At 40.5% G+C, this 14,408-nt stretch overlaps 1 protein-coding gene across 10 annotated transcripts in view; it reads right to left on the bottom strand.

Annotated features, from left to right (window-relative positions):
* SLC37A1 (solute carrier family 37 member 1) overlaps positions 1-14,408 on the bottom strand; it is a 41,243-nt gene that overhangs the window by 25,954 nt on the left and 881 nt on the right. For 4 of the 10 annotated variants that reach the window (XM_071811486.1, XM_065861253.2, XM_065861246.2 and 1 more), the window contains exons 2-9: positions 13,483-13,545; positions 10,263-10,548; positions 8,560-8,641; positions 7,560-7,686; positions 5,125-5,203; positions 4,123-4,258; positions 2,423-2,499; positions 419-585 (exon numbers count right to left, since the gene is read on the bottom strand). In XM_071811486.1, coding sequence (XP_071667587.1) covers positions 419-585; positions 2,423-2,499; positions 4,123-4,258; positions 5,125-5,203; positions 7,560-7,686; positions 8,560-8,641; positions 10,263-10,318 — 724 coding nt within the window. In that variant the 5' untranslated portion in view covers positions 10,319-10,548; positions 13,483-13,545. Of the gene's footprint in view, positions 1-418; positions 586-2,422; positions 2,500-4,122; positions 4,259-5,124; positions 5,204-7,559; positions 7,687-8,559; positions 8,642-10,262; positions 10,549-13,465; positions 13,546-14,408 lie in introns of all 10 variants that reach the window. The other 6 variants (XM_071811494.1, XM_065861184.2, XM_065861219.2 and 3 more) reach the window with 5 other exon arrangements.

Genomic DNA, 14,408 nt, shown 5'->3' with positions numbered 1-14,408 from the left:
GACAGGGCATTCCTTTTTAATTTCTAATTTAAAGTGACAAAACCTTTTCTATCAGCTGATTTCTGTATTTCATAGCACAAAAAATGGATGGCATGGGTTGAATGGCAGCACAGAATATACATTGCAGCCAGGTGGGGCATTCTGCTAAGATACACTTGAACAATTTATAGAAACTGAGAAGTATTGACAGGCCAGTGGACTGAACTTAGAAGTGTTACTGTCTCAGGTATCCCAGAGTTTTAGTGTATGAACTCTTTACATGCACACAGGTTCTTCTCTGTCTAGTGTTCCAGGAAAAAGTTATTTAAGTATTGGCACAGCTTGAGGAATATATTTTGCATGGGTCATTTAGCTTAAACAGCTGGTGTTCCTCCCCCATAATGAGCCCTCCATGGTTCTACCCCATTAAAGCACTTACGTTCGATAAGAAACAGGAAACAAACAATCCCCATCACAGCAATGATAACACCGGGCATCACGAAGGAGAGACCCCAGCATGTAGACACCCAATAAGCAGCAATTAAGGATCCCAAGATATTTCCCACTGACGTGTGTGAATTCCAGATTCCCATGATCAAACCTCTCCTGCATTTAAAAAAAATTCCACAAATATTTCTTATTATTCCAACAATAAACATTACTATCTTGAGAAAAGTGTATAAAAAGTGATTGTTTATCTGCGGTGTTAGTGTAATATTTACAATCTTATTGTTCTTTAACTGACCACTTATTTATGCTAGAGTCTTCCATCTGGCAATTTCGAGGCACCTAAATATTAATAGAAGCATTCTAAATACTTCTCTGTGCATGACAGAACTCATCCTGCATTTAACAGCATTTAAAGGCACCACTAGGGCTTGCTCAAGAGAACAAGTGAGTTTCTTTGATAAAAACAAGCATGCAGATGTTGCGTAGCATATGCAAACTAAATCTGATGCTTCTGGGAATGAAAATCTTCCTGCAAACACATTGCACCAGTAATCTGATGCTTTCAAGATATGTTAGACTCATCAGGCAGAAGAAAGCAATCTGTGCAGGATGGGTAGAGAAAGTTCAGTATTTTCTGATCACATTCTGGACTTGCTAAGCACTAGTGGAAGACAACGCCTGTGCATGCTTGGCTAACAGGCACATCAAGTTGTCTGCCTGGAAATCCCAGATCAGAACTGCTGTAGAATATCTCCAGCTGAGCAAATGTAAACCACAAAAATCATACTGGAGTCATGACAGCTAACAGGTATTTTTTTCCTTGTAAGTCATGGGGAAACTGCCTTGCCCTTAGCAGGAGTTTATCTGGAACAACACAATTTGACTAAACCAAATCTTTTCCTTTGGCTGAAAACAGTACCTAAGAGGTCTGCTCATGTTTCATGGAATTTGTAGCAAAATCAAGAATCAGACCACAGACATTCAAATCAGAGCCCTATCCACCAGTCCACTACGCAGCCTTGTAAAAGTAAAGGCTGTTGCTTTTGCACAAAGCAAAATCTGAAAAAATGTATTTGTTTTGTACAGACTTGCCAATTTTGTTCAGTATTGTACGATGGTTATCATTCTCTGCATTTTGTAACATTCACCAAAAAGGCTGTAGGGACTACAGAAAACTAGTCTGAGCCTACATCTTCTCAACTATCCCACGATTTTATATATAAAGCATATACTTAATTTTCATGTCTTTCTCTTGAACCAATTGACAATAATGTTCAATCAATGGTATGTACCTACAACGGATGGCACTTCAGTAGCATTACTATACGCTACATGCATCAACCAATACCAGAACCAATGGATTTAAGCATGCAGCTCTTGAAAAATTTATGTAAAACTCCTGTGTGGTATGACATAATAAACATTATGAGTGATCTCTATGCAGGATGAAGGAAAAAAAATATTTAAAGAAACTGGCAAAAAGAAAGCTTAAATCAGTTGTCATGTGTATTTTCTTATTTCAATTACATTTTCAAGTTTCTGTGTGTTAGGAAAAAAGGCATTAGACAAAAAGATACTTTTAGAGTTACACCCTCACAACTGCTTTGAAACACAAATAACAACATGAAAAATTCCACATTAAAATGCCATAATAACAGCCTTTATTAAAAGTGGGTTTAGACTGTTAATATTTGTAATGTAATGTAATGTATTATTCCTAATGTAATTCTGAAATACTTCATCTGAAAAATTAAACATTAGACTAAACAGCTACCACCGACAGAACACTGTTTTGACATGAGAGAGAATATTTCAAACTGATACAGAAAATAATCAGTGTAACAAAGAAAACTCCTCTCAAAGATCTACCTAACTGCTTGTTTCATATCAAAAAAACACTGAAGTAAAAGCAAGATATTTAAAATTACTATAATATTAAAGCCCAGAACATGTTGATTTGTACTTTCAGAACCCTGGATTACGTGTTATTTACCTTCCTTTTCCAAACCAGTTGCCAATACACGTAACAACACTCGGCCAGCCAGTAGTTTGTACCAACCCATTAGCTATCTGAAAGCATACAAAAATAACAATAAATAAACATACCCTATAACAAACATACCCTACACGATTCCTGTTGAGTGCTGCATTGGGAAAATCAAGCCTACACAAATGCTTTGAATTTAGAAGTTTAGTGGGGGGTTTTGAAAGCATTCTTTTCCAAAAATAAACGAGTTAAAGTGTTTTGCAGATATTCCAGAGATTCCTCCCTCTACCTATGTCTCTCCAATTATTTTATGATTTAAACCACAAGGAAATTGTAATTCAATCACATGCTTACAAAAAAAAAAAAAAAAAAAAAAAAAAATCACATTGTATTGAACTGAACAGAGAAACAAATTCCCCACACTCAAACAGTAACATAATACTCATCTCAGTTTGAACATATAGCAAAGCATGTTTGCAATCAAAGCAAATAGGAAAAAATAAAGCTTCAGGGCAGCCCAGATAAGTTTGATCATTAACTTTAAAATGCTTAACAGACACATGTAGATAAATTGGGAGGGGAAACTTAACTTATACTCAGGCTGAAGTAAGAACTATTTCAGCCTCCACGTTGCACAGATCATAACTCATCTCAGCTCCTAAAAAGCTCCCTGTTTAGAATTACACATTAACACAAAGATCACATGCCAATTCCCATATACAGTGAGCATTTGAACATGCAACAAAACAACCTCACTCGACCTAACAAAACCCAACTAGGCTGGTGGTGCAAGACCCCCCCTTGGTACTACAGGATTCAAAGACCACGCAACACAGCAGCGTGATGTTGGTAGAAGTATTTAGCTTAAACCCAAAGGAGCCGGATCGTGTTCTGGAAGCCTCATAAGCCAATAGCACTGGGGCAGGGACATGGTTGAAGGGACAACTTGGTGAAATGTCTATAAAAGCTCACAGTTCCCCAGCTAGCATTGCTGTGTGTCCCATTGCACAATGCCATGCAAACATGCTGGCAGTGAAAGTGCTGCTGCAATAACACAAAGCCAGCAGCAGCACGAGGTGCAGATCTGTCCAAAATGACTAAGAGGTGCCAACTGGATCCTGGTCCTGACCTAAATTCCATTTTAGGTCAATGGTAAACATTCTTGTGATGCCCAATTAGATCTACAAGTGCTATGAAAAATCTCACACAATGAAATCTCATTACAGAAGCTGACTGTTCTCAGCCCCACCGATGTGGGAGACTGTTCATCATTAGCAGCATAAATGTAGTTTTCCTGCAGGGAAAGCCAGGGTGTGTCACTCAGGTCTTGGCAGACTGACAAAAGTAACCACATTTGTTTTAAAACTCGCCCACACTTAAGCTTGCAAAGATTTAATCATTGATTTGACACTGACTGAAACACACTGATTTGTTTTCACAGATTTCTTACATACACAAAAAAAAAAAAAAAACCACAACCAAAAAACCAAACAAACCAAAAACCAAAAAAAAAAAAAAAAAAACAAAACACCAAAAACCTGGGGCTATCCACTCTATCATTTCTGCCTGTCATCAATGACAACACGTGTCAGGATTTACATCCTCCCATCCAACCACTAATCACTGTTGGCAACTGAATAAAAAGCCAGTACAACACTAAACAGCACCATGGAAACTCAAGAGTATCTAAACAACATTGTGCCTACCTGGGCCATTATGTAAAACCACAGATTATGTATATTATAGAAATAGCCCAATCCAAACATTGCAGTGAAGAGTCCACTGGCAAGCATCCCGACTGTCAGATAGTACCGGATAGGTAGCCGTTCTCCTATTATTCCACTTGGAGCGTGAAAAGAAATAAAAAGAAAGGCAACAATTAAAAATCACATCATACCCCAAGTCTTGACAAATAAAGAATATATTTGTGTTGTTTAATTCTGACTGAGGATAAACTTCACTCTTAACTGCTGCTTTTCTTGAGAGTGGCACATGAGCAATATTTATCACTTGACAGGAAAAACAAACAATTTTTTTGTGTTCGCTAATTGCCACATGCTGACATCTGCACAACCATCTTTTGGAGAGACACTCCCCTGAAGCACATTGCAAGTGATTTACTGTCTTGAGCTAGATCAGGTTGCTCAGAGCCCTGTCCAGCCTGGCCTTGAATGTCTCCGGGGATGGGTCATCTCCCACCTCTCTGGGCAACCTGATCTAGTTCAAGATCTTCCAATTCACAATCTAGCCTGAATCTCCCCTCTTCTAGTTTAAAACCATCACCCCTTGTCCTGGCATCTGCTTCTGTCCTTTGACTACAGAGAAAGCCAGGACATTCAGCTTAGTCTACATGTGCAAGTTGGGAGACTGGTAAGTTTTGGCAACGTAGATTTCAGCACATACTGCTTCATATTGCATATGAAGGGAAGACAGGCTAGATTGTCAGTTGGAAGACATTCCTGCACAAGGCAGCCAGGACGGGACCAGGCAGGAAGCTGCCTACATACCAACAGGTACGATACCACTGGGGACTCAAGATGATGCATTTTCTTCCACACCAACTAGCACATAGATGGGATAATTACACTCAAATTCTCCTTCTCTTCATGAGAAACTTTAGAGTGGGAAAGGACAATATCTCAGAACTAGTACAGCCACATATATTAACAGTAAGCAATGAAGGAGGTTTCCAAGACAGTGAGATTTACCTTAAATACATTCCAACTGCATACGCACACAGAAATGAGTAATCCAGTGCTCCCAGTAACTGTTTGTAGTTGTTCTTATCTAAGAATAATTATCAAAACAAATTATCAGCTTAAATGTACCAATAACTTCCCAACTATTTTTACATATTACAAGAAAAATGTTAGCAGACATGCATTGACATTTAATTTTCAATGGATACTTTTAAACTCAAGTATTCATTTTGCAAAACACATTTTATTAAAACAAACAAACCAAACTCCCACAACCGACCCTTTTGCTGCAACATATTAGGAAAACATCACAGAATCGCAGAATGGTTGGGGTTGGAAGAGACCTCTTGAGAGCATCTAGCCCAAACCACGTGCTAAAGCAGGTTCACCCAGAGCAGATCACATAGGAACGTGTCCAGGTGGGTTCTGAATGTCTCCAGAGAAGGAGACTCCACAACCTCCATGGGCAGCCTGTTTCAGTGCTCTGGCACCCTTAAAGTAAAGAAGTTTCTCCTCATATTCAGATGGAATATCCTGTGCTTCAGTCTGTGGCAGTTGCTCCTCACCCTATTGTTGGGCACCACTGAAAAGAGTCTGGTCCCATCCTCTCAACACCCACCCTTGAGATATTTGTAAGCCTTCTCTTCTCCAGGCTGAACAGACCCAGCTCTCTCAGTCTCTCCTCATAAGAAAGATGCTCTAGGCCCTCAATCATCTTCGTAGCCATCACTGGAATCCCTCCAGTAATTCCTTGTCCTTCTTAAACTACATTTGTAGGTCCATTCTTAACTCCACTTTATTCAAAATAGCATTTTGGAAGAGAAGAAACACGAATTATTAACAAGGTGGCCTTTTCTTATGGCTCCTTAAAAGAAAATCCAAACTTTAACTGACTCTACAGTAAGTAGAAAGATGTGTTGCAATTGTTTCAAGTCCTAAAAGTCAAAATGGCTAAAAAAACTCCATCATGATATAGGTTTTCAAGGAATCAGCTTAATATGGTTTTGTTTGATTTTCTGAAATAGTTAAAGCCTTTTGCATTTACTTTTCCAGCTACTCATAAGGCACAGAGATAGAAGTCTTGTTTAAAAACAACAGGTTTCTGCTCCGTACAGCAAGTGACCATAATCACAACTAAATGGGACTTGCAGGCCAGGTGGAGGGAACAGGACTCTACCTAGGAAGAAACACCAAATCTAGCTTCCAGAGACCTGAGCTCATACCCTGTGTATCTGCAAGGAACCACAATTCCCAATGACTTAGAGAATAAAGTCACAGTCACTAAACCCTTCCTTCTTTCAGTGTTACTCGCAGCTTGCCACCCACGCTGCCTCAAAAACAGAGCGGAAAGAACAAGTCTACAGTGCCATCCCAAAGGGGCAGCTTTGCAGTAATGTGTATTCATGAAAAACAAGGACACTGGAGCTCAGAAGTCTCCATTAACAAAACTAACTAGTGTTTTAGACGAGCAAGCTCAGTCTCTCTTTGGTCCAAGAACAACAGCAAGCAACCAAATTTAACTGCATCCCAATGTATTTAGAAACCTGTGGGACTAAATAACTTCAGCAAACTGATTATCTTGCAGTAGGCAGTTAATACACAGATTTCTGTCCACAGAAAACCCAGGGCTCAGATCTTTATCTTTGAACAGAGTAGGACTTCTTTTTTTTAATTTCTAATTGAAGAATAATTAGAATGGATGGCTAGATAGACTGGAGCAGACTGGCACATTGGCAGAATGTACTATTCTACTCCACTGACGTTCTTGGTAGTGATAAAAGTGCCAATGAATGATTCAAAACCTCCATTAAATCCAAACACAATTAAATTCAAATTTAATTGTTAGTAGGCAAGTATTTTCCTATTTAAGTAAAAGGCCAGGTTCATAAGCTATTCAGTAAGTTGTCAACTCTATCCCACAATAAAGTCTCACATTTTTCTCCATTAAAATGTGAAGAAAAAAAATATTCTTTCTGGGAGACAGGGACTCTGAAAAGTTCCAATTTAGATAAACACCAAGTAATTTCATTTAAATGATTGCTGGACCTTGAAGGAAAAAAGCAGAAAATTATAATGACTTATTTTATTCTTCACCCCTTTTTTTTTCCTTAATAGACATTCTAAAGACAAATCCCATTTTCTGACTGAAAACTGATCTACTGAAACCATCTCATAGCTATAACAGCTAAAATAACACAAGTTGGTTAAGTGACTTCAAGTAGGAAAGACACCATAAAGTAATTCACAACTGTCTTTGGAAGAGTCAATGAGAACACTGAAAACAAAACACTCCTCCCATATACATCTCCTGAATGAAGAAGAATCAGCAAGAGGCAGACAATCTAATTATGAATACCAGCTCATTATTATGAAAAAACAACAACAAAAACCAACAAAACAAACAAACCCACAAAAAAACACCAAACCAAAAAAACACCACTTACCAAATGGCTCCCAACCACACCGAGATATATTAGACAGCTTTTTGACAGGCTGAATCTGGGCAGCATATTCTTTGTAGGAGCTGAGTTGAACTTCATGTGAAGCAGCGCAATGTTTATGAAGCTCTCCCTGATACAGAAAGGAAATTTGAAAGTGTAAAATTAACTTGTGACTGTTAAATGTGATACAGCAACAAATTTAACAATTCTAGCTCTATATGAACCCATGTCAAACCAAATGAAACCAGTAAAATTGTTAGCCATCATCAACTGCTTGGTAGTTTGCTAGGTGAAGCCACCATTACAAGACAGAGTAATTATGTGGTTAGAAACTACATGCTATAGTGAACTGGTGTTTCAGCTACTGCAAAATTTCAAAATTCTTCACTACCATCAAGCTACTTTGCCCACTGTTACTCATCAGTTATTTACAATAGCATCCTGGGAGATCTGATTTGTGTTTAGCAAGTTATACAGGCCAAAGATTAGATTAACAAACCTAGAATTAGATAATATTTTGCCAGCAGCTTCATTGGGAACAGGAGAAATTAAAAAAAAAAAATCCCACAGAGTCCCAAGTGTACAGACAACTAGTACTATGATGCTCAACAGTACTTGGAACAGTCTTGTAAGTGCCAGTAGATTTTTATCACCTTTGACTCATCAGTTATGGGCAACTTTTCTCAAAGATATGAACGTAAACCTGTAAGCTCTTAAATATCTATAATTAGACTAATTCACAAGAATAGTCTTTAGCATACGCACAGCTGTTTCAAGTGTTAAGGTCGAAGATTAGAAGTTTACACAATATTATAGGTGTGGGCTCACTAAAATTTATCAAGTAAATGTCACTGTGTACTAACTTCATCAGTATCCCAGCTTTCAAACCATTTCAAGTTAAAGTTTAACACTGCTGTCACAAAAGGAACTGCTGAAAAAGATGACTACTTCCGTGTTTGATAGGATTAGAAGGATGTTTAAACAAGGACATAACCTTGCTTACCTTAACTATACTAATAGGTTTCCTTGATAAATGGAAGCTGGCGTACAAGAAGAAAGTGAGAGAGAAAATGAAGGCTCTGTACCTACAATACAGAAGCAAAGTATTTGAAGATTATTTAATTCATATTTATTTTTAGCTTTAAGTTACACAAAAGCATTACACAAGTCATTGACAACCTTAGAACAGTGGAAGACAACTTTTTCCCCATTCTCTAACGGCCAGAGAAACCACCCCAGCAGTTACTCTGCTTCACAACATCTGCTCTGAGCTGGCTTTGGGGCCAGCTGGGTACCACACCCCTATGGGCAGGACCACAGGGCAGTGCTCTGGAGCCCACAGCACTGATCTGCCTTCTTTGCAAGCTTCCTTTAGGAGCTGTTAAAAGACAGCTCAATATTAAACACACCGACAATCAGATTTCACATTTCACTGTCTCATCTGTTTTTCCCGTATGATTAGCACATAAATGATGGCTTGGTGAATTGTCAGTTTTGGTACTGTGGGTTATTACTTCTTTCCTTCCTCACTGGTTTTAGGATTTTGTTTTACTTCTCCCTTCCTGTGTAACAATAGAAATCAGCCATTTCTAGAGATAGACGAGGGGACTGACACTGACTGTGTGTACTGTCAGCTGCAGCACACGGACATAATTAACGAGCTTTGAGATTGGGAAGGAATTCTCCCTTGTGCCTCCACTGTCATCCTTGGGTCTTTCTGCAGTTCATCTGTATTAAATGGGCATCTCAAACTCCCTGTCACAGCAAGCTTTAAACAAAGATAATCCCATCTATTCTATTCTCTACCTGCAGCATATTTCAGTTGTTCAAGAAGGAGAGTGTTTTGTGGATTTGTGCTTTTAACAATACACAGAGATTGGAGTGTATCTACTGGCTGCTTGTAGCCTTGACCCTAAAATTAACATCTGTAAATAAAAGTACATAAATACATATAAAGATTTGATATCACACAGCCTACTATGGTCCCTAATTTTAAATCATTCTCTGCTCTATAAACTTCTACATAACAAGGGTCTGGTTTTACAGTTCTGGCATATTCACAGAGTCATTAAATAGAGAGTGAGTTACCCCACAAGTTATTTGCCACCATAACTGAAAACATCCTCACAACTGGTAAAACTGAAATTATTTTATCCTTGCTGCTTTACTAGAGAAAGCATGTAATAAAATTGCCCAGACGGGAAGCGCTTGGTCTTTCATTTGTTATTTTTTTGTTATTCATACAGAACTGCCTCAGTATTCTATCTCAGAAAGCACAAGAACTGGTGCCATCCAACTTCCAAGATTTTTTTTTTTAATATTACAGTAGCACGACATAAAACTGTATATTATACATCCAACTATGAGGGAGAAGATACAATCCTGGTTAAGAAAACCTCAAGCACCCCTCCCAACTAAGAGTTTGAAAACACAAATCTGAAATGTAACCCTTCAAATACATACCTTCCAAAGAAAAGGAAAACAGGCTTTACTCTCTAGCACACTTAACTAGAAAGGGTCTGTCTTTTTAAATGTCACTTTTTAAATTTCAGCAATATTTTTTTACTATACAACCGACTATATTTTCTTGCTGTATATATTAAGCAATGAAAAAAGCAAAAATAGTGCAAGGCAACAGCATCATCATCCCCAGACACAAACTCACATAACCCAAAACAAAGATCACCACCATACTTCCAGACTTACCACTGATCCCGTGAAAATGAAGTGATGAAGCGAATCCCAAGAGGAAGCTGAGCCATCTACTCTACAGCTGGCATCAAATTTTAGATGACACAATTACGTGCTCGTGACAACGTTATCTGTCCTTCAGAATGTGTTAAAAAGATCCTCCCAAAGCTGTGTGATGGTAGGCTGTTAACAAATGTGGAAGATATGCTGCTGCGCTGATCTCCCTGTAGTGTTGGGTGGTTTCTTTTACCTTCAGTCACAACGTGGCAATTGTTAATTGCTGATCTTCAAACAGGAGAAGCTGATAAGTAAATATTCTTATCAAGTTACTGTAATATTTTCTAATAATAACATTTCAATCAGCAATTATCTATTTCAGAAACAAGTAATTACCATAACTAACCTTCCAGACAACAAAAATGCAATGGAGAATTTTAAGCCAATATAAATCCACAGCCTTTTCTGAATTTTAGAATGTATAATCTACTTTGAGAAGACAGCATAGGGGAGACAAGGAAAAGATGCACTTAGAACATGATTCAAAGCCAGCTGACATCAAAACACTCTGCCTTTGTCCCAGAAAGACTACAAATAGGCAATTCCCCACCTCACAAAGATCTATTTTAACACATCAGAAACATCCATGAAGTTGAAATTTGTTCAAAAATTACTGTAGTGTTGTCAGCCCAGAACAGATTCCTCCAGTTTGAGCGGTGCTGCTGAACAATGCTGTCAGCAAGACATGACCAACACTTTCTCTTCCAGCCTAATTTCCCTGTCCCAGTATCAGTGCTGCACAAAGCACCACATTGTCAGAAGATTTGGAAAAGCAAAAAAAAAAAGTTTTTCCCACCACCTGAGCTCCCTACACAGTCATCCAGCCCCAAGGAGAAGGCAGGCTTACGTGTATACCTGACAAGAAGGGAAAATTGAGACTGTGGCAGCATCAATTCAGTTTGGTTTAAAATCTTGCAGAGTTCCTCCTGTTTCTTCAAATTCAGGCTGAACCCCTCAGCAGAAAAAGATGCACAGTACCCTTTACTGCAGGTACTGCAGCAGGAACTACCTGCACTGTTATTTCTCAGCAAGCCTGAGCCAACTGTTGAGTAAGATGACAAAAGGCACTGTGGGCAAAAGGTGTGACTGCAACTCGGGCAAGCCAAGCCTCACTCCCTGTGTGCTAACAGCAGAGCCACCCCAGCAGGATGCCAAATAACACACCATGGTCTGCAACATAATCCCTGCCCTGCTGGTAGCCCAATGGCAGCACCAGCCACAGCCACGATCCTGATGGGAAGCTGGTATAATACTGGACTAGCTCTCCTGGTAAACAACAGGAGGAGAGCTACAGCAAAATCTCCTTTGAGGAAAACACACCTGCCAAGACCAAGGGGTGTGTCTTAATCTGGGAATTTTGGACACTGGCACAGGGCAGGCAAAGGTGTGATCCTCTCTTCTCTCATCTTTCTACAGAAACCAAAACTACTCCTCCTCCACCAGCTGAATGACAATACCATACAGCATCTGCTGCATCAAAGCTGAAAACTTGAAAGCTTCACTATCTACATTGGCTTTTTCCCCAGGAATGGAGGAAAACTACCACCTCTTCACTTAACAGAGTCTTCCATCAAAAGATCAAGGGTCTGCTCCCTTAAGCTTACACATTTTTGTCATACCTTTAATTTTTCCACAGTGTCCTGGTTCAGCTTGACACCTCCCTCCTCTAAAACTGAATTGACTTGCTAATCTTGTTTGGCATGTTCCACCTCCTCCCCCTTGCCCCAATCAGATAACTGGTTGTGCAATTAACCAGCAAAACAGCAATCATTCCCACCCAACATGAGCTTCCTACCTCCTCCCTGAGGCTGCAGAGGTTAGGGAAAGGGCAACCCTTCACCCCTCTCCCAACCCCAGCTGCAGGTCCCTGTCTCCATGTCAGACCTTGTAGTGATATAGTGATGGTTCAGGTGGCTCATCTATCAGAAAACCCACACTGAAAAACAACTGATCCAAAAGACAATATTAACTCACTCTCTGGCCACAAAACTAATATCTAGAATGAATCCAAAGCAGTAGGAGCATGAAGGCAGGGACTAAAGGTGGGACTGCCCCTTACAGCCACAGCCAGATAGTTAGGTCAGCTGCACTCTAATTTCAAACAAATAACTGCTTGTCAATAATGTCATGTTTGGCTGAAATGAGCTGTGGCTAGCTCAAGTGGGAGAAGAAAGGTAAGGAGAGGTAGGTACAAGCAGTCCAGCAGAGGAGTGAACTTTCCTTCTAGCAGTAAAAGACCTGTTCCAGGGTGATCACAAACCCCATCTCCCCTCACTCACAGTTATCCCAAACATCAAAACTATTATTTAACTGGTCACATTTTAAGTGAGGTAACATTCATTTACTGGGAAAAAAAAAAAAGTGAGAAACCAAAAAGGAACAAAAAATCTGAGGTCATAAACCTCTTTAAACAGTTCCCTTAAAATATAATGGGACAAGGTAATTGTCATCACAGAAAAGTAATTGTTTAGCAAGTTACTATTTAACAGCTGTAGTGTAAGCAGAAAAAAGGCTTCACGTATCTTACAGAGAGGTTTCAATGCCAAATGGTCACACAAGGTTGCACATCTGTGCACCTGCTGCACAGATCGTACTCACACCACCTCCTAACAGCATCCTGGCCGTAAATCCAGAGTCCCAAAGGCGACTGGACTACCAGCAGCATTGAGTGAACTGCAGCCTAACTCTCTTTGACAGGGGCTGATTTCATTTTACTTACCACAGGCAGAGAGACCTGAGTTTCTCATTTACTCATCAACAGATTATCTCTGCCCTCATATATCTATAAGTTCCTCTGACATTCATGTGCTTTTAATAAGGAAATGAAACTTCCTCTACAAAAGCAAAGAAACTTCTGGCAATAAAACTTGTGATAACAGGTTACAAAGACTACATCCTGCTGTAGATTCAAACGGATTTTAAAACCGAGCTATTCTCCAAAAATTACATTAACAGGCTACAACATATAACTGGTAGTTTACCAACATATCCTTTATATTTCCGTTCTCCTAATGAAGCCCAAGGACGAGCTCCATTTGAATCACTCAAACTGTTTTTCCATTCTCTCATTTTCAGCAACTATTTTACCTGACAACGAAAACAAACACTTTCGCTTCCTCCTTGCCGTACTGCAACACATAAAGCAATATCCTGGTACTTACTTTGAGTCCATATTTACCTTCCAAACTTTACACTGCTTCTTCAGGCTTCCTGCTGCACTGGCTGAAACATAGCTCCCTCCCTGTTTCAGGAAAATATGGTGATTCGCGACTGGCGTTTACCACTGCAAATAATCATACTGCAAACCTTGGCTCAGCTGCGCTGCATACTAGGGACACAGAGAGAAGCTCCTGCCCCGCTGTGCACAGTTCCCCTGGAGGGCAGACAATTAATTCTGTATATGCAGATGGGGGGGAGTCCTCATCAGGATGTCCCTTCAGGACTCAAAAGGCCTTTAGGCACATGCAGATCTAATGCATATTAGGTTTAACACCCAACTGCTCAGCACCTGAGCCATGAACTGCCAAATCCATCAGCTTTGGACCTCTAACGGCCATATTCCTTCTGTTTACTACAGAAAGCAAAAAACAGCTAATCCCAGCTTAACAACGTGGGATGAGAGAGCTCGTGAACACACAGCAAACTCACACCTGCGTCCCGGGACCCTGCGTGACCACCCGCCCCACACCGGGGGCTACGGCACTCCCGATGACCCGGTGGCAGCCGGGGCGGCCGCCCAGCCAGGCCGGGGACAGCCCCCCCACCCAGCCCGCGGGATCAGATCAGGGGCAGCACCCGCCTCTCCTCCAGCGGTACCAGGGGCTGCGGCCTCCGGGAGCTGCCGCTTGCTGCCCCTGAAGAGGTTTCGGGCAGTTCAACGCCAGCTGAGGGCTGGTCTGTGCCTCTGGGTTACCACCGGGCAGCGGGATCCTGCCTGCAGCCGCGCACTCGGAGGGGCACAAGCTCACAATTGTCCCCTCCGCTACCAACTAAACCAAGGGGTGACCCCAAACCAATCCTCTCCGGGGCCCGGCTAGGGCGAAGGAAGGCGAGGGGGTCACACAACAAGCCCAGCCTCGAAGAGTTAAAATGGGGAAAGCAAAA

This window comes from Patagioenas fasciata, chromosome 1, assembly GCF_037038585.1.
Source record: "Patagioenas fasciata isolate bPatFas1 chromosome 1, bPatFas1.hap1, whole genome shotgun sequence".
NCBI classification, from domain to species: domain Eukaryota; kingdom Metazoa; phylum Chordata; class Aves; order Columbiformes; family Columbidae; genus Patagioenas; species Patagioenas fasciata.
Note: the sequence above shows the minus strand (reverse complement) of the source record. Positions and strands in the feature narration are given on the sequence as shown.